The sequence below is a fragment of the Aquarana catesbeiana genome, linkage group LG08 (genome assembly GCF_042186555.1).
Source record: "Aquarana catesbeiana isolate 2022-GZ linkage group LG08, ASM4218655v1, whole genome shotgun sequence".
Taxonomy (NCBI): Eukaryota; Metazoa; Chordata; class Amphibia; order Anura; family Ranidae; genus Aquarana; species Aquarana catesbeiana.
In genome coordinates, this window is record NC_133331.1 from 139,623,734 (window position 1) to 139,644,167 (window position 20,434).

The following is a 20,434-nucleotide window of genomic DNA, read 5'->3' on the forward strand; positions in this document are numbered from 1 at the left end:
ACAGTCAACAACATGAAGTTCACATCCAGACAGCAATTCAGATGGATCCCGAACCTTTAGAAAATGTCATAGAAACTGACTTATCATTTGAAGTATCTGGGCCTAGTCTTGAACACAGTTTAGGCCAGAGTGTTCCTTCCATAGGAAAACTTCAAAAACTCTGGTTTTGGATTGGAACTCTCCAGTCCAAGAACCATCCAATTCTCCAGTTTCCATGAGAGTCCTGGGTCTGATGGTAGCCTATTTTGAGATAGTCCAGTTTCACTTTAGTCCTCTACAACACAGAATTCTGTTGTCATGGGACAGATCTGAAGACCAGGTTGTCCCCAGCCTGGTGGCTCAGGAATCTGGCTCTATGGAAGTCCTTCCTTGACATCTTTTGAAGTATCTGTGGTGATCTGTTGGGGACATGTTTTCCTTGTTCCAATCCCCTTAATCAATTTTGGATGATGGTACCTTTTTACCCTTATATATTTATAATAACTATGAGGCTTAAGCTTTTTTGAAGTATCCTGATATTAGGTGGAGGAAGAGCCCTGGACACTCTTTCAGTGCAAGGGACTTGTTCAATCATCAAGGATGAAACAGAAGTCTCACTGTAGCAAGAGAGCAGAACTTCAGATTTCTGCCCTGTCAGCCATGTAAATTCCAGATGTATACAACTGGCAGGCAGATTTTCTCTGCTCATTGACCCGGGGATGTTCCAGGACCTGGGTTGCAGTTGGGAGCTGCCAAATGCGGACTTCTTGGTCTCCAGGTTCAACAGAAAACTTGACAACTTTATCTCCAAATACAGGGATTCTTAGGCAGAAGCAGTGGATACTTTGGTGGCTCTGTAGGATTGGTACATGCATTGCTGATCAATGCCTTTCCTCCCTTGGAACTTCTTCCCCAGCTGTTTTGCAGGATTGAGCTGGAAGGCATTCTGGTGAACCTCACCTAGGTAAAAGGATCTGCATAATGTGGGTTCCACCAGGTCGTCAAGGTTTTCTGTTCCATGGACAGATTTGCCATCCTGCTTTACAGTCGCTGGGTTTAAATGGCATGACTTTTGAAGTCCAGGTTTTCTTTCTGTAATCCTGGACAGACTCCACAAGGGTGTTGCAGTTTTGCATTCCACCATCTCTAGGTGACTCAGACAGACCATCATTCATACTTATGCTTTCAAGTATTGGGTTCAACACTTTCCCATCAAGGTACTCTAGATCTGTGAGTGCTTCCTGGGCCTTTCAGCATCAAGCAACTCTTTCCCAGATTTTCAAGGCTGCCACCTCTTCTTCTATTTACATGCTCTTAAAGTTCTACCAGGTGGACACTGCAGCATCACCTGATGCCAGCTTCCAGTGTAAGCTCTTTTAGGCAGCACTTTGAGCTGCAGGAAGTTCCCAGTTTTCTTTTGTTTTCTTGGGCCTGTTAGCAGTTATTTGCTCATTTGTCCAACACTCATTTTGACTGCTTTTGAACATCCCAAAGGTTTAAGACTTCATGTTGCCCTCAGTGGACAAGAAAGAAAATATTTTTTATAGTAAAATAGTTTTCTTGAAATCCATTGAGGGTCAAAGGGCCCACCCCTGTGCTTTTATGATCATGCTGGAGGAGTTATCTAGGGCTGGCCTATGTTTTTTTTGTTTGCCAGTTTGCAATCCTCCTGTAGGTTGCACAAAACCTTGAATTTTAAGACTTTCTGTGACCCTCAATGGACTCCAAAAATCCTACTTTCAGAAGGCAGATACTCCACACATTTTCTTACCTCTCTTCATATGGTTTTCTGCAAGCTGACATTTGGGTAGACTTCCCATCCTGCCCATCGTTCACATCTCTCTTTTTGGCTTCCTCTTCTGAACACTGCTTGTCAAGAATAGGTTTCAATCAAATATTGTATATTGCTTTAATATGATTGTTTTAAATCCCGCCAGTTTACATGCTGGGAGTGCAACACCAGACATCAGTACTTTTACTCTGCAGACTACTTTTGGCTATGTAGAGCAACCAAATACTAATTTTAAGTTTTTCCATTGAGTAAAAGGGAGGATACATCCTTTGTTGGATCTCCATGCTTGTGATCTGCAGCCACCTGCATGGCATTTCTGAGGGCAGGTTTTACTTATGGCGACAACAGTGGACTATGCCTACATAAGTCTTCATAAGAAGCACTTGTGACTGAGTGGCTTCATGGAAGCACAACTGAGAACCTGAGACAGCACATTGACACTCTATAACAGGTTAAATTAAGATTTCAGAGATTGGGTTTACATGTACTTTAAAGCAACTTTGTCAAGACGTTAAAAAATGCACATTCACCATACTGTATCTATGGTGGAGCAGTGTGGTCACTTTAGTACAGAGCTACAGAATGCCTCCAATGGGAGACGGCTTTATGTAGTCCTCACAGATAACTGGGATTAATATAATTGATAAGAGTGCAGCACAGGAAGTTATCAGCTCACAAGATATTTGGCAGGATTAGCAGGTATTTATTTATTTTTTTTGTATTTGCCAAACAGATATAACAAAACATTTTCAATAGTATATTAAGCAGACCAAAGGGAACAAAATAAGAGAAGTCCATTGTTAAGGCTTACAAACACTTTAAAATGCATTTATTAAATTTCAACAAGAAATCCTTAAATTCTGTGCTACTAGATTCCCACATCTCAAAATGATAATCTTTTATATAACATGACTGCTACCCCATCCCCCAACCAAAAAAAGAAAGAAAAACGTATATCTCATTCGTGATCAATGTTTTCTATCACCTAATGCTATCTATCATACTGTATGCTCTTGGGAGTCTAATGCCGCGTACACACAATAGGACTTTCCGCCAACAAAACCGTGGATTTTTGTTCGAAGGTTGGATGGCTCAAACTTGTCTTGCATATGCACGGTCACACAAATGTTGGCCAACAATTACAAACGTGGGAACGAACGTGAGACATACGACGAGCCAAGGAAAAGGAAGTTCAATAGCCAGTGCGGCTCCTTCTGCTTGATTCTGAGCAATGCGTGAACTTTTGTGCGACGGACTTGTGTACACACGATCGGACTTTCCGACAACAAAGTTTTGTTGGCGGAAAATTTGAGAACCTGCTAGCAAACATTTGTTGGTGGAAAGTCCGACAGCAAATGTTCGATGGAGCATACACACGGTCTGATTTTCCGACAACAAGCTCACATCCAACATTTCCCGTCGGAAAATCCGACCGTGTGTACGCGGCATTATCCCACTAAACAAGTGCAGCAGAAGGGGGCGTAGTGTTGAAACTCTGGTAATTTATGATTACTGGCAGACCTCAGTGCAAGACATTTGAGAGAGAAGTTCCCAGGTTATTCTTATTCATTAAAAGTTGATATATAAAAGCAGGGGTTTTGTCTGATGTTCGTTGTAACGGTTTTCTCTTCTTTTTTTTTTTTTTATTACGTACTTTTATTATTTTTGTACACTGCTTGACAATTTTTATACTTATACCAAGGCCATAGCTTGTGCGGCAGATACACTTATAGCTATTTCTTGTATGTATGCAAACATTTATGAAAACGTTTTTGTTTTCTAATAAAAATTATCTGATTTAAAAAAAGGCTGGGGTTATCAAGCTAAATTTGAAAAATCAAGGGAAGATTGGCTTAGCATTCCTAGTTTAGCCCCCCATTTATGGATTGTGTTAGGCTATTCTCCTAAAACAAATTGATCTTTACTTTGGCACCCCAAGAGTTATCTGCACTAGATGGGTGAGATTCCACTCTTCAGTTCTTTTGAGTCTCTGTACCACATCTGCACTGATTGGGTCCCACATTGGAATGCTATCCTTGTTATCTCTCTTCTTTTTTGTGTCTGCACTGACTGCAGTTAAAGACAATTGTGATGACTTGCATAATTCACAATGTTAATATTAGTGTGCCAACAGACAAAGGTAAGTGAATATTTCCTAGAAGTAATGTATAGTTTTAACTTGATTTCTCTCTTTTGTTGTTTGGGTTGATGGAAGAAGGGAGGGAGTGGAAACAACCTTAAAGGTCCTACTTATTTCTATAATGTGAAAAACCTTCATTAAAAATGTACCCAATTTAAAAAAAAAAAAAAAAAAAGCTTTTTGTCTAGTACTAGGAATAACACAATCAGAGGTAAGTTCTTAATTTTATTTTAAGTTTTTAGTATAACACTGTTTTACAGTATGGAAGCCTTTTCTTTTGTAGGAGGATTAAAAGAATACTCTATAGCAGCTGTTAAATCCAGATAGGTTGAAAGACAAGTACCACTTGCTGGGAAAAAATTAATGAGGGGGATGGTTGTTTTAACACAGAGCTTTAGACCTATTATATTTTAGGGGTCTACCTGTGAAGGCGAATGTCTGACTACAGGGGTGTTGGTGATGGAAGACATTGATCAGTGAAGAAAAGAATCTGTAGTTGTATGAACCTTTGTACAATATATGTGTTTCTAGCACTATTTACATTATTTAATGCTGATCTGCAGGGTTACTGTCCCTTTAACTAGATCGTTTGGGCCCAAACAAATTATTTTCTACAGTAACAGGTGTGGTTGCTGTGTAAACTGTATTTAGCCTCAGCTACATACAGTATACAGTGCTGTGTTCTGGCAGTGGGATGAGAAATTCCCGTCCCACACTCGGAACAAAATTTAGTCAGGCTGAATTTTCTACAGCCATTCATAGGCAGTTTTGTATTCCCTGAATGAATACAAAGCTTCCTCTGATTGGCTAAGGAGGACAGATGATGTCACAATCTCCAACTCAGCCATTCATAGAAAACTTTGTATTTATTCAGAGAATACAAAGGTACCTATGAATGGCTGAGCAGCACTCAGCCTGACTCAATTTTGTTCAGGGTGTGGGACCAAACAAACTAGTTAAGGGGCATTAAAGCGTCACAAAGCAACTCTTACCTGCATTTTCTGATACATCTCAAAGTTAATTGCCTTTACTTCTTCCAGTTGCTCTTTTAGACCAATGAGGGTATCTTGCTTTTCTAAAATGTCTTTCTCCAACAACTTAACAGCAAGTTCAATCTCATGCTGCACTCTTGCTGACTCAAGATCAGTGTCTGATTCCTTAGATGGTGGAAAAAGAGAAAACGGGTTATGGAGTCACATAAGCAACAAAAATAAGGTAATATAGCTTCATACATCCAAGTGTTACCTTTAGCTAAAAACCTGAAGTGTGAATCATGAAAAGGGAGCTATAACCAGCATGCCAATGAGTAGCAATAAAAACCTGATAGTATTTCTAAACCTTTTTTACCCTACTAAATATAACTGTTTATATTGTTGTCAGTCCCCTGTTCCTATTCTGTTTGGCAGCTGTCAAATAGACGGGAAGTGATGGGAAATAGGCTTACTTGCATATATTTTCCGGGTTTATGGTTATTTGCATCCATTTTTTTAAGCAATCCTTATACATTATTAACTTGGCAAGGGGAAAGCCATGCATCTACAGTCTCAGAGGTTGTATATGTCAGTGTGATGGCTGGCTATGCATTTATACCTACCTGTCTTAGCTGTGTGTCTTCATGATGCGTACATATGTCAGTAAAGATTTCATTCAGTCCATGTCTTGCATGCTGTCTGTACATCTGTTCTGCTTCAATACTGGCCTTGGCTGCCTGTTTGTAAACCTCATAATTATAATCTGACATGAAACTTTGCAGTGATTAAGTGGAGTGTAAAAAATGGAAACAAGTAGACAACTGGCAAAATGTAATCAATAAAATGGGTGGGAAGTAGCTGTGCTGGATTTATTTCCACCTTTGCTAAAATATAGTAAAACAAAACCTAGAGAATCTTTATATGAACAACATGTAATGCTGGCCACACACTGAAATGTTCAGGCAATTTCAAACAGCATTTTATTACAAGAACCAAATAGAATAACCATGCTACCACCATCAGTCTCTCTACCATTACTTTGAAATGATCTAAAGTTTTGGTGATAGGTTGTTTTCATTTTGCAGGCATAAATACTAAGCTCAGGTACAGGTCTGAAGACTGAATCTTTATATTAGTATTATTATTATTATTTTAAGAAAAAGACAACAAAGAGGGAAGGAGGTAGGGGGCCATGTAACAGGGAAATCTATACCACCAAGTAACCACCATAAGGGGGCATAGAAACTATTAGGCTGCAGATGAAAGAATCACATTCACAAGACTAGAGCTGGTGTTGTACAAAAAAGGCTTTAGGAATCCAACATTGACTGAAAGCATAAAGAAGAACAAAAAACAGTATCCATCCTAACCACACTGACCGAAAATAATCCCTACAATCAATGTTTACAATAGTAACCCACGTGGTAATGTAATAGAGTTTCTGTGGATTTCCGCAATCGTGAAATTATTGTTTAGGCCACGACAAGGCAAAATCTGAGAATATCAGCTTTATTGCTCTTGTTAAAACCAGGCAGCAGAGACATCAAAGTGATCTCAGGAGACAATTTCACCTGTGTGGATTGCATAGAGCAGAAGGCATTAAAATCCTTTTGCCAAAATCATACTTTACCTGCAATTCCACCTAATATGTAGAGGCACTATGAGTCAATTTGAACAGTTTTAAACACTCCTCCTTTGAGAAGACCCAGCCAAAATCTTTCTTTTATTCTGCCATATAAGGAGTCTTGCCTAGACAGGCCTTTAAGGGCATATAAAAGAGGGCTTGGTCAGTTCTTTCAGAGAGATTTGCAGAGATTCAATTGCGTGAGAGGATGTGAAAGAAAATCTCTAGGTTGCAAAGAGCAGACAAAGGTGTCAGTTGAGTGGCCACGTACCAGTCCTGTGTTATCCTCTGAGCACCCGGCTAGTGATGACGTTACAAGTTGTGGTGTGCACAGAGCAGTATATAACAACGCTGGATGCTGGAAGAGGACACAATTGTGAGGATTTTCCTGGAGTGCATGCTAGGAGTAAACTAAGGATTATTAAAAATGGGAGTAAGATTGCATGGTCTTGAGAAAGGACAGGACTGGTGCATAACTAAGCCTCAACATGCAAGGAAGGAAGGCAGGGAATGGTCTAGCATTAGAAAGTAGCAAGGGAAAGCTTTGAATGGCTATCAGAGGTATATCTCTCTTCAGGGCTATTTACATCTTTGTTTCAGTGGCGTAAAACCACTTATGGAGATGAGTGTCTTATGGTAGACTGCGAAATCTGGGAGACAAACCCAACTGCTGTAATTTGTAATTTGTAATTTGGTCTTAACAGGCTCTTAGCACTAACTCAGGGAGTTTTGTGACCCCAGGAAAATTTAATAGCCACAGTGCCGAGTTTATGTAGAAACGTATAAGGGATATCAGGACCACCTGGAACTTATACTGATTGGGAAGGTTGGGGTGGTTGTTGCCTCAAGTGAGAGGATGTCCATTTTTTGGAGTCTTACCCTTCCAAGCCAGGAATGCAGAAAGGTTGCCCATAGGGACATATCAGAGAGGATGGAATCCACGTCAAATCCTGAAAATTTAAGGATAGCGAAGATCTATGATCATTCAGGACTTTAATACCTAAATAGGTCATGGTCTTGGGTTGCCATTTAAAAGAGAAGGAGTAACTGATGATTGGTTAATCTGGCTGGGTAATGGGAAATGTTCACTAAATCTATGATGTTCTTCTAGGACACTGAGCAGCATAGTCAAGGGGGAAGATTATATATAAAAGCAGGTCATCAGTATACAGCGACACTTCATGATGATGGTTTCCGATCTGTAAGCCCAGAACAAAAGGATTATTTCTCATGGCCACCACCAAATGTTCCACCATAAGGATATATAATAATAATAATAATAGGGACAGATGACAACCTTGTCGTATAATCTTAAACATAAACAGGGGTCCAGACAGTATACAATTAATGAGGATCTCTGCCATGGGGCCAGTATAGAAAGCCATAACCTTTGATATAAAGGTATCTCCCATGTTTACCTGTAGAAGGATAATTTTAATGAAGGACCAATGTACCCAGTCAAAGGCTTTCTCTTCATCAATTGTCAGACTGCAAAGAGAGATCAATTTGCACTGAGCCAAGGAAATCAGGGTAATTGCAAGGCTGGTATTATCCCTGGCCTCTCTGTGTATGAGGTGGCAGGAGTGGCGTGGGTTTTACTTTTAAATGATCAAGCATGTCAGAATACTACCAACATCAATTTATCTGTAGAAAATAAAAAGATTTCTACCTCTAGATGTTGATGAGCTTTCATGAAAATCATGGCATTGTCATTCCTTATTTGATGGTTTTCCTCTTGCAATTTGATAATATTATTCTTGGCTATTGCTAACTAAAACAGAAACACAAATGTAAGAAAAAAGAGATAAACATAAACCAATCCAATACAAAATTCCTGACAAAGGTTGTAAATACCTGTATTTATCAAACATGACCACATTCATCTTTACTACAGTTGCACATTTCAAGGTAAAGTACTGGGTGGAGTTAACGGGGTTTGGGGGTGTCACATGAATGCTGGCAAAGTTGGGTAGCAATTCAATAAATAGAATTTAGTTCTGGATGTATGAGGACCCAAGCCAATGCTCCCAAAGATGTCATCAGGTAAAACATATGTATGCAGATGTAAAGGCTGTATACTTCTCTGGTTAACATACTTCAGTGGAAGATGTCTGGCCATACATGGCTAAATCAGCTGAACTTTGATTCATTGTCACTACCTGGCTTGACAAAGTCAATTTAAGTCAGATGGAAAATTGTCAGCTGAACAGCAATTGCATCCTATCATATGAAGTCACTGTTTGGGTATTCAGGCAGTTGCTGATGCTGTGGCTGCCTGAATACAAAAGCTGGCAGTGCAGATTTCCCCGTCCACACTGTTTATTGTGGCTGGGGGCGCTCTATTGATTTCTCTTGATCAGCTCACAAGGGTAAATGAGAGAAATCTAATTGTGTATGGTTAGCCTTAAATGGGCAGATGGAAATGTATATTGTACATGGTGACTGGGTATAGCAGGACTGATTGGCTGATCTGCATACACAAGTCAATGAAGCCCTCGAACATGTCTTCCATTAAAGTCATTTAATACCCAAGAAGTTCTCTTGACCTCAAAAAGTAGGTGGCAGCCTATATACTCCCTGAATAATCAGCAGAGAGGGTCTGTAATAGACTAAAAACCACATTTAAAAGTAGCTCTAAAGTAATTTTGTTTTACCTAAAATGCATTCTCTGCATTATGGTAAAAAAATTCCCCTCTACCTATTCTACCCACCCCATCCCTAAACACTTACCAGACTCCTATCATCACTCCAGTGCTGTCTTGGCTGCAGCACAGTTCTTCTCACTTGCTGGTCTCACAGGAGACAATAAGAGCAGTGGGAGCCTGAGGCTCCTGCTGCTGTCAGTCAAACTCCTGTGAGGAGGAAGAGGGTGTAGCTTACCAATGCTGTGTGTGTCTATGACAGTACACAGCCTGGAGGCTTGCTGAGAGGGCACCCAGTGGAAGAAGGAATAGACAGCGCAGGTGGGGGGACTGCCAAAGAGGAGGTGCAACATTGTTGCACAGAATAGGCAAGTATAATCCATCCATGTCTCCATGCCTTATGCGTAAGGGCAGATGATTCATGTAGCATTTACTTTCTGGAATCCATTTACTCTTAGCTCAGGCATGCAGGCAGGAGGGTGTGCATAGCTAAGAAAACCCTCCTGAAGACTTCTGGGATTTATGACATCATTAGCCTAGGCCTGGAAACCAGGAAGTAACTATAAATGTAAAAAAAAAAGTTTAAAACAGGAAAGTATATCATATTTGCTTATCTATTTACTAATGCTAGCAGCATAAGGATTACAAATAGTCAATGTTGATAGAGAGATTGAATTTCCGCTTTAGGCTGGTAAAGATTTAAGGCAAATAGTAAAGATGACCACAGTACCACACATGTGAAAGAAAAAAATAACTGGACAAAACTTCTTATCTAAAAATAAAAAAACAGACCGCATGCACACATATACTCTGTTAACAGCTTCAGTGGTAAGCCAGAAGAATGATCATTTGGTCAACGATGCTAACATTTTAAAATGTTGTAAACTCTTCTGCAAAAGTAAACAGAGCTGATGAATGTGGTATTATTCGCTGTCATTTTTAAACGGATTTAAATGTATTTCATTCTGTAGTATAGGTATTAATTTGCTCATAAAAAAAAAAATACATTTGCACTGCCTTATAGATGGTATTTTCACACACATTACACATGAAGCAGATTATATAACAATGGATTTTATGCATATGCATTTTAGCACTTCCATACCTCTTCAATGAGCTTTGCATTTGACTTTTCCAATGTATCGATTCTTGCATGAAGACTGCTAACAGTACCACTGTGGGCAAGCAGGAAAGATTATTATTATGTTATTATTATACCAGGTTTATATAGTGCCAACAGTTTGTGCAGTGCTTTACGAAATGGAAGAAGACATTACAGTTACAGCACAATTCAATACAAGAGGAATCAGAGGGCCCTGTTCTTTGGAGCTTACAATCTAAATGAAGGGATTCGAGAATTTGCTATTACACTACTCTGCTGCAAAGAGATACAAAAAAAAGAGTTAAACTTGCAAGGATAGTGTCCTATTTCCCTGTTATTCTTCCTCTCTGATGGCAGCCTTTGAACTTCAGACCTGTAAAGCTTCTGGCAGCCTTCCTCTTTATCAAGACATACAATCAAGGCTGGAAATGTACATCATTTAATTTTAGAAAGTGACAGTCTTTGAGACCAAGGAGAGTTTTCAATAAGGACGTGAGTGCTCTGGGCTTCAACAAAATGGCAGCCTCCGGCAGGAAGAAACATGAACAATGCTGGAGGCAATTTACAGTACACACTAATTTTGGTAGCATAATTGAATTTTTAATGTGGAATATATGTTATTTTGTTATAAAACATTAATTGTTATTAATCTGCTATGGGTAAAGTTCTGCTTTTAAGACATGTATTTCAATAGTGGGGATTATAATTTTCAGATGCCTATTCTTATGTCCCCAGTAATCAGTGCCTGAGATTTTGTGCCAGGTTTGATTGATTCTAAATGTATGGCTTAACTTTTACCAAATTAGTTCAGGTTCAAAGATTTTCTCCTTGTAAATTAAGGATATGCACTCTCAGCCACTGGACATTTGGCGAGCCATACAAATACGCCATTTTCTCACCATTATCCAACTGCGGAATGTGTCTCTGATTTGCCCCTTCGAACATCATTGCTTAAACACCTCACCCCACATTTTTGATTTCCTATTCCCTGGTGAACAACTCCTCAGCAGATTATGTCCCTCCCTTTCTTCAGAGATGGGAAAGGGACCTGAAAAGGAACCTTACGCATAAGCAGAAAGCTTGTGTCCTTTTTTGCTCACAGGTCCTCCTTCGCTAGCAGATATCAAGATACGGGTTACAAATTGTTGACTCCATGGTATAGGACCCCTCCCCCTTCCCTTACACAGGATTTTTCCTTTGGTAGCTCTATGATACTGACACTCTGATCTATATATTCTGGTTGTGCCCTTGTATACGTCAGCTCTAGGAAAATATTAACAGATTAATCTACAAAATTACTGATATCACCTTGGAACTTTGCCCACGGGTGTTCATGCTACACATCACCCTATTCTAGAGGCGCAAGTATAAATGATTCCTCCTGTTTCACCTTCTCAAGGCTGGTAAAGCGGGTATTCCGCAGAATGGAGAAGTACAGAACCACCGAAGGTTGGTAAGTGGATAGCAGTGGTGAACGAGATTAATTACACAGAACAAATGATGGCAGCCCTGAAACGCAAAGACAAGCAGTTCCGTAAAACGTGGTTTTATTAGCACAATTTCCAATACTCTTGAGATTATGCTGCATACATGGCTGCTGTAGTTTCTCAAAGCTCTTCTTCATAGTGGGCCATGGTTGGCACAATGTTACTTTTTTACAGGGTCATTGTTGACCTGTTTAGCGTCCCCCAGCTTCTCTCTCCCACCCCAAACTGTGGTTCTGTTTGTTTTATTTCTTTAGGGGCCCTTTTAACCTGTCCGGGGGTATTTTGATCTTGCATTGTTAGGGACCTATGGTAACTCCCTATATCAAGTTTAATCGTGATTTCCATTAACATTATACCAGTTTTACAGCTATAGATAAGCATTGTATTTTGTTTTGGAACCAGAATAGGTTATGTGTCTGTATCTTGTCCTTGCAGTAAATTTAAACGGTATGCTTTTGCTGAAGAATGCAATAAAATGCAAACATTTAAATAAATAAGAAGCATTAAAAAAGATTCAAATTGCATGCAATGATGTTTTTACATGATATTTATTTTGTCATGGACTTACTTCAGTTGTCTGTTAAGTTCTTCAACATAATTCTTTTGATCCAGTATTGCAGAAATGTGTACATTCCTTCCAAAAGGGAAGACAAGTGTTAATAACTGTAATAACACTGCAGATATCTAGTTTAAAAGGAATAAAACACAACACTAAAATATGCTAGTTTGAAGAAAACTAACTCTTGCAAGCACAAAAATTGTGCCTAGTTAAAACTATATTTAAAAAGAAAGTTAGGCAGCCCACATATGAGTCAATATTTTTTCGTTTAGCCAGGGGAATCCTCTCCACTGAGCGATTGTATTCTGACAGCGGGGAGACTTCCACGCCTTTACAATACACTGATCAGGGCTGCCTGCTTTAGCCAACGGCACTGATTCAGCAGAGAAAACCTGACAGGGCAGTTGTATAGAAGCCAAATGGTAGATCAACTTCTGTACAACATCCCTGCCCATACATGGATTGAAATTTGCCCGGTCCCTGCTGAACCAGACAAACTTTGCTCAATGTATGGCTGGCTTTATTCTTGTGAATTAAAAATGTGGAGAGGCTACTCAAGAAATAGTCTTGCTTGTTGTTATAGACAAGCTGTCCTACTAGTTCTCAAGATATGTGACCAACTTTCTACCAAGTGCCAGATTTTGACCACATGGGAGCCTCTGATATTGAAGTGAAATACAGAAGCTGATTGCAAATTCCTAATTTGGATCAAACTGGACATAAGCAATCCTCCCACCACTACACACATGCTCAATTTGTAAAAGGTAGTGGTGTCCTTTTAAAAAAATCAAAAGAGAAAAACAGTTATACTAAAATAAATAAATTAGCCAGTTAAAGTGGCTTTGCAGATCCAGCGTTTCCCTGCTGCTACCCACTTCTCTGCTAACACCGCCTGGGTTCCCTTGCTGCCATGTTCTTCTATGGCGTCATTGAGAGGCAGCTGTCTCTTCAAGGTTCAAGCAGCTACTCCGGATGACACGCTGCAAGGCCCACCCTCCTCCTCTGTCAGCTGAATGGAAGCCGATGCCTGGGATATATCCCAGGAGGCACCTGGAGCAGAGCACATCAATCTTATCTAGGTAAGAATGGAGGGAACGTGAGCAGGGGGCAGTAAACAAAAGGGGCAAAATAAATAAATAAGTTATTCATGTTACAAAGGGGTGGAGGGTTTGAAAGGAGCAAAGTTACTTTTTAGTTGAAGTTTTAAGCTTTATGCCTGTCAGTGTCTCCTCATCAGTGCTGCCTATCAGTGCCACCCATCAGTGCCTTTTAATGAACATCATTGCCGCCTATCAGTGCCCATAAAGGCTGCCCATAAATATGACCCACCCCTTCCTGTCAAGGCCACACCAATTGCTGTTTAAGACCTGCCCTGACATTTTCGGGGGCAATGGATTCCCTTAATTTGCATAGATTTCCTCTCACTTTCTGTTTGGCTATGGAGCAGGAAGTGAAGGGAAATGTCTACAATGGGACAGGGGCAGTAAAAAATAAACTGATAGGGGTTATAACCCTTCCTTACTCTATCCAAAATGAAAAAAAAGTGTTGCCTATAGTTCTACTTTAAGCACAAATTTCTGATAATTTTATGGAGAGGACTAAGAAGATATAACCATGCCAATGGTGCAGCAGAAAACATATAGCACAGTGAGGAAGGTTTGTGGTCCAGGATGATACGGCAGTGAAAATTAGAGCCCCCCCCCACAGTTGCGGAATGTTGGCCGTCTGCATACCGGTAGCAGTGCGGCCGCTTTATGGGGGCGTTAGACTAATTTGCCTCTCAGCCTAGTCCGCCCCATAAGACTGGCGCTACACTAACAGTGTAGCGCAAGCCAGCGGGGACTCTTTGTGTGCTGCCCCCCTGCAAAGTGCTGCCCTAGGCCTGGGTCTTGTTGGCCTAGGCCAGGATACAGCGTTGATATCAGTGCCGCCTATCAGTGCTGCATATAAGTGCCACCTCATCAGTGCACATCAGTGAAGGAGAAAAATTACTTATTTACAAAATTTTATAGCAGAAACGAAAAAAAAATTTTTTTTTTTTTTTTTTACAAATTTGGTCTTTTTTCATTTATTTAGCAAACAATAAAAAACTCTGTGGTGATTAAATACCACCAAAAGAAAGCTCTGTCTCGAAAAAAATGGTAAAAATTTTACAGTGTTGCATGACCGCACAATTGTCATTCAAAGTGCGACAGCGCTGAAAATTGGCCTGGGAAGGAATGGGGTGAAAGTGCCCTGTATTGAAGTGAGTAAAGTCCATACCAGACCCAAAGGACCTGGTATGGATTGGGGAGGATCACTACGCAGTTTTTAAAAAAGATTCTTTTAATGCCAGCATTCTTTTGTTTACATTCAGCTGTCAGTGGGGGAATCTTGCTGACAGCTCATGAGTCATCCGTTAAGGACGCCAGCTGCCGTCCGCTGAGAAAAAACAAAACGCTGGAGACCAGTGCTTAGCAGCGGTTAGCAGCATTTAGGAACTTGTTGCAGGGTAACACAACACAAACTGACCACACTACCATTGATCGGCAGCCATGCTAGCATGGTCAATTTACTCTCAGTAGGAGGGGCACACAGGCAGGATCAATCAGGTATTATACCACATGGGCAGGACTAAATAAAATAGAAACATTACAACGCATATTATATTGCTTTAAAGAGGCAGTAACATCATTTTTTTTTAGGTTCACAAACACTTTACAAACAGGTTTGCTTCAGAAAATCTTTTGTATAAAAACAATGTGAACTTTGTATGTAAACTTTTTTTATTTGCACATTTTGAGAATTTGTAATGCTCTCCAACACACACACACACACACTTCTCCTATTTAATCTTTGCAGCTTTCTGTGTTACTTTTCTGTCTCCATACAGTACACTGGAGAATGAGTTGACAGGGAGACTAGCTAAACAGAAACAAAAATCCATTTGCCAGATAAAACCACTTTAATACAGTATATGTCACGTTAACGTTGTACGTAGCTAAGAAGTATTTAAAAGACATGATCCTACTCTTGATTTGAATATTAAACAAAATATGAAAAAATTATCCCTGAATATCCTTACCTTCCTTCACGATCATGATTATCTTCATCAGATTTTAAATATATGGAAAAATCAATGACCCCAACCTAACAAAGGAAAATAATACAATTAAAATTACTACTTCTCTATCTGGTTGATGGATCAATAACATGTAAAACGTGAGAGTAAGGCAGGCCAAACATGGCGCAAATTTCTTTCCTGCAACCCGTGGTTGGAGGAAAAAAAACTGCACGATTCATCCATCAACACAGACAATGTTGACAGGGATATCAGCAATTGTCTTCTCCCGCCATTACACTTATTTTGTCAACACTTTTATTGAATTTTTCCTTATGCCGCGTACACACGAGCTGACTTTCTGGCATACTTGGTCCGGCGGACCAGAGTCTGCCGCACAATCCGACCGTGTGTAGGCTCCGGCGGACTTTTTTTCCCCAAAAGTCCGCCGTACCTAGATTTGAAGCATGCTTCAAATCTTAGTCCGCCAAACTCAGTTCCTGACAGAAAGCCCGTTCATCTGTATGCGTCTGTATGCTGGTCCGACGGACCAGATACGACGCAAGGGCAGGGTACTGCATCTCACGCTTGCTGCAATAGGAAAAACAAATTTTCCTATTGCGGTGAGCGTGGTGCATCCCAGGCCCTTAGGTCTGGCATGGATTTTAAGGGGAACTCCCCATTACCCGGTGACCACGCCCCCTAAAACGTCACAATCCCAGCATGCCCAGGGACTGGAACGGCATAAGGGGGCGGGGTCTCCGCCTATATAAGTCACATCGGAGCTCTCAGAGAGCACATTCCAGCCGGAGAGAGCGTCGTGTCAACATGGGAAGAAGACAAGAAGCCACAGACCAGAAGTCCGGGCCTCCGCTGGCAAAAGAGCGGCTAGAAGACAGCGGAGGAGCCGGCAGAACTGGAACACCGGGAAAAGAGGCCAAAGGGAGCGGAGAAGAACCAACCGGACGCAGGGAGAAGAGGAACCAGAGGGACCCCCGAAGTCAGAAGAAGACCCCCGAAGCCGGAAGAAGACCCCCCCCCGGAGCAGTCTAATAAATTACTTCAAAAACCTGTGTAGTGTTGACACTTTTTCCCTAGGTAAATGGGTAGGGGTACCATGTACCCCATACTCATTCACCTAGGGTGGGGGGCCGGAATCTGGGGGCCCTCTTATTGTAGGGGGCTCCCGGATTCCGATAAGCCCCCCGCCCGCAGACCCCGACAACCAACGGCCAGGGTTGTCGGGAAGAGGCCCTTGTCCTCATCAACATGGGGACAAGGTGCTTTGTGGTGGGGGGGGCCCCCCCAAAGCACCCACCCCCCCATGTTGAGGGCATGCGGCCTGGTACGGTTCAGGAGGGGGGCCACTTGCCTGTCCCCACCCCCTTTCCTGACCGGCCGGGCTGCGTGCTCGGATCGTGGTCTGGTATGGATTTTGGGGGGACCCCATGCCGTTTTTTTCGGCATAGGGGGTTCCCCTTAAAAGGGATGCCCCACAACGGGGCTCGCAAGGTGTCAGATTCACTTCCTTTTCTAGTCCTGTCGTACCCGAGTCACGTTCAAAATGAACAGACTTGTCCGTGTGTGGGCAAGTCTGTTCATTCTGAAAGTCCGTCGGAAAGACGGGCGGACCTAGCCTCCCGGAAAGTCCGGTCATGTGTAGGCAAGTCCGTCCGTTCAGAAAGTCCAGCGGTAGTCCGCCGGAAAGTCTGGCGGGAAGAACGTCGGACCAAGTGTGTCCGCTCGTGTGTACACGGCATAAGATTTCCTTCCCACCAACATGAGCTATCAAAGCCATAACTGCATCTCTTCCTATGCTGGCCAAGTAGATCATGTGGTCAAAATAGCCATACAGTATGTAAGCTATTAAAAGTTAACAGTTTGCAAAAGCCTGCAGATTAAACTGTACCTATAAAAAAGTAAAAACCATGTAACCACTGATGCTTGATGGTGTTTACCACTGAAATTATTCTTAGATCACTTTTTTCAGTTATTATTACCAAAATGTGCAGAGTGACATATGATAGAGAGAACAATTCATTTTGCTTAAACAGTACACTACAAGAGAAAATTAGCTGCGTAACAGGTAAGGTATACATTATATAAAAAAAAGAGAGACTGCGCAAAAACTCAAACACATCAAATAATCGTGCAGAAAACATATAACATGTGAGTGAATACGTCACTATGAATTAATTATTATCCTGTTGAAAAGGTCCCAACAAACACAGGATGAACTTTAAAATAAAAAATCCATAAAGACAACTTAATAATTAGTGTGTTAAAAAGTCCCAAAATGGACATGATAAATTTGAAATGAAGGCAAATTCTGATGCAGCCCCTGTAAATCTGCAATGGTGACTGGTCAATGCTTAATATCCGAACGGAGAAGTGAACTAAAAAAAAGCCAGATGGCCTCTTACCGGACACGATGGACCCCAAATTATAGGGGTCAAACTCACCTGATATCCACAGTATCAGTTGTGATATTCCACCCGGTCCACTCCACCCGGTCCACTCCAAAAACGTCACAAGATTCTCTCCAACCAACGCGTTCCCCTGAAACAAGCATCGACCGTTCCCAGTTGATGCTTGTTACAGGGAAACGCGTCGGTTAGAGAGAATCTTGTGACGTCACCACGCACCAGCTGGCAGTTTGATAGCATGTAGCTGTGTGTTGCATTGTATTTTGGAATAAATCACCATTGTTTACTGCACCATTAAGTTCCTCTTTTTCTTCTAAATCCCTTTGAAACTTATTGGAGGAGTATCAAGCAGAGTGACTGGAAGGCTGGAAAGTTATTAAACCATCTTGCTGTCCCAGACGAGAGAGAGCAGCTATTCCTTTTTGGAGCAGACAGGGTGGAACATCACAGCTGATACTGTGGATATCAGGCGAGTTTGATATATTTTATTATTACCAAATCAAGGACTATGCATTTGGTTGCAGAAAATACCTTATTTAAAGTCTATATAAACCTAAACACCAATATTTCTCAGAGCTTTAACAGCACTGACATGCAAAAGTGCATATAAAAAAGTTAAAGTGGAAAAAAGGCAGTGTTAGTGTTTACACTTAAAAAATGTAAATTTAAAATGGCAAAAGCGCTGGCATGGAAAGCTTCTCGTACCCTCACTATGAATAGAAGAATAGACTTGTACCGCTGCACTTCAAATACCATGCAAAAACATTACAAGTATTAAATGCAACATACTTGTGAATCCAGGTCTTCTCCTTTGACACAGAGATTGGCATCAATCACATTCAATCCAACCAACAATCCAACAATTACTGTCCCTTCTTCTTCCATCATTACTGCATAATTTTCATAAAACTCACTAAATAGGAACATAAGAGGTGCGGGTTACCTTAATTATAGAGTTTGACCATACTATAGAAAATGTTTCTACAAACATGGAAATTAAATTAACACTGATATATTTCAAGTAATATATTTGTGGCAAATCTGGAAATGTAAGTGACTCAGAAATTGTGCAGATAATTACAGGAAAGAGGCCCAGATCTAGCCATACATGAAGAAATGTCAGTAATCTTACAGTCATAATATAGACCTGCATAGGTTTTATAAAAATCCCCAAAAGAGATGAGCCGACTTGGTTTTGGACCAAACTTTGGCTGTATGGGCGTTCGTTCCAAATGTTACACCCCAACTTTAGCCCATATATATAATATATATATATATATACACACACACACACACACACACCAGCTTCCTGCTGTCACTGGTTCCTAAGGAAGCCGCGGATGCTTGCACCCAAGGAATCCCTAGGAATTACTGACATTAGAGCTGCACGATTCTGGCTAAAATGAGAATCACGATTTTTTTTGCTTAGAGGATAGATCACGATTCTCTCACGATTCTCGCGGCGTAACATCATCTTTCACATTAAAACAAAAAAAATTGCGCTAACTTTACTGTTTCTTTTTTTTTTATTTATTGAAGTGTATTTTTTCCCAAAAAAACTGTATTTGAAAGACCGCTGGGCAAATACAGTGTGACATAAAATATTGCAGCAATTACCATTTTATTCCCTAGGGTCTCTGCTAAAATATATAATCTCTAATGTTTGGGGGTGTTTGGGGGTTCCAAGTAATTTTTTTTTAGCAAAAAATATTGATTTTAACTTAAGAAAGTGTCAGAAAAAGATTTAGACTTTAAGTGGTTAAACTTCCTGCATTTACAGGTTGTTTAAAGCTTGGCAGATTGCCCAGGTTATTTGTTTACACAGAGAAGTTTATCCCTTTGATCTAAGAAGGAAGTTAGATACAATGTTTCAAGTTCTAAACTTGGCAGACTGCCCGGATGTTTTCTTTTGACAGCTGAGTGAGCAGATAATCTCTCCACTTGTTTATATGAAAGAATCGGCAAACTCAGCAGGAGAGATCGTATGGGGAGGTGAATCGAGATCACGATTTTTTAACGATTAATTGTGCAGCTGTAACTGACATCACAAAGAATCCCCTCTCCTTTTAAGCAAAGGGGCAGAGATAGCAGTGACATCATTATCCAAATATGGCCATTGGCATTGGACTTTGGCAATAAACATTGGATGGAACCACACAATTTTTTTTTAGCTTTTCCTGGAGTCCCCCTAAAATCTGTGCAGGACCCAAAGGGTCTGGTATGTATTTTGAAAGGAGACTCTATGCAATTAATTTTTTCATTCCTGCTGTAGGATGTGCTACAGCAACAATTTAATTTACAAAGAAAAAACAATGATACAATTTAAACAGAAACACTTTCTGTATATCACAGAGATCTGTCCCTTCACAGGCAGGATTAGGACACCCCCCCAGGCATGTTTAAGGCATTGGATATTTGTTTCACTTTAAGTATTTTTTAAAAATTACCGCTCCTGGTCAAATAATATTCCCAAGTGTAGAGTTGACTAATTGCTAGCTATGAGGCAAGAATGATGGTTGTTTTTTTTATCAGATCCAGAGCACACATCCTATAAGGAATTTCACTATAAAGGTATTGGGCAGCTATTTTCATGGGTATGTATTGCTGAGGCACTGGCAGGAGTAAGGTCTATGAGATATCCTACAAGAGTAGTTAAACTCAAAAAAGTAACA

At 40.6% G+C, this 20,434-nt stretch overlaps 1 protein-coding gene across 3 annotated transcripts in view; it reads right to left on the minus strand.

Moving 5' to 3' along the window:
- RUFY2 (RUN and FYVE domain containing 2) overlaps positions 1 to 20,434 on the minus strand; it is a 127,204-nt gene that overhangs the window by 80,098 nt on the left and 26,672 nt on the right. For all 3 annotated transcript variants that reach the window (XM_073596462.1, XM_073596461.1, XM_073596460.1), the window contains exons 6-13: positions 18,552 to 18,675; positions 15,361 to 15,425; positions 12,306 to 12,371; positions 10,254 to 10,323; positions 8,176 to 8,277; positions 5,506 to 5,619; positions 4,904 to 5,068; positions 1,751 to 1,845 (exon numbers count right to left, since the gene is read on the minus strand). In XM_073596462.1, coding sequence (XP_073452563.1) covers positions 1,751 to 1,845; positions 4,904 to 5,068; positions 5,506 to 5,619; positions 8,176 to 8,277; positions 10,254 to 10,323; positions 12,306 to 12,371; positions 15,361 to 15,425; positions 18,552 to 18,675 — 801 coding nt within the window. The remainder of the gene's footprint in view (positions 1 to 1,750; positions 1,846 to 4,903; positions 5,069 to 5,505; positions 5,620 to 8,175; positions 8,278 to 10,253; positions 10,324 to 12,305; positions 12,372 to 15,360; positions 15,426 to 18,551; positions 18,676 to 20,434) is intronic.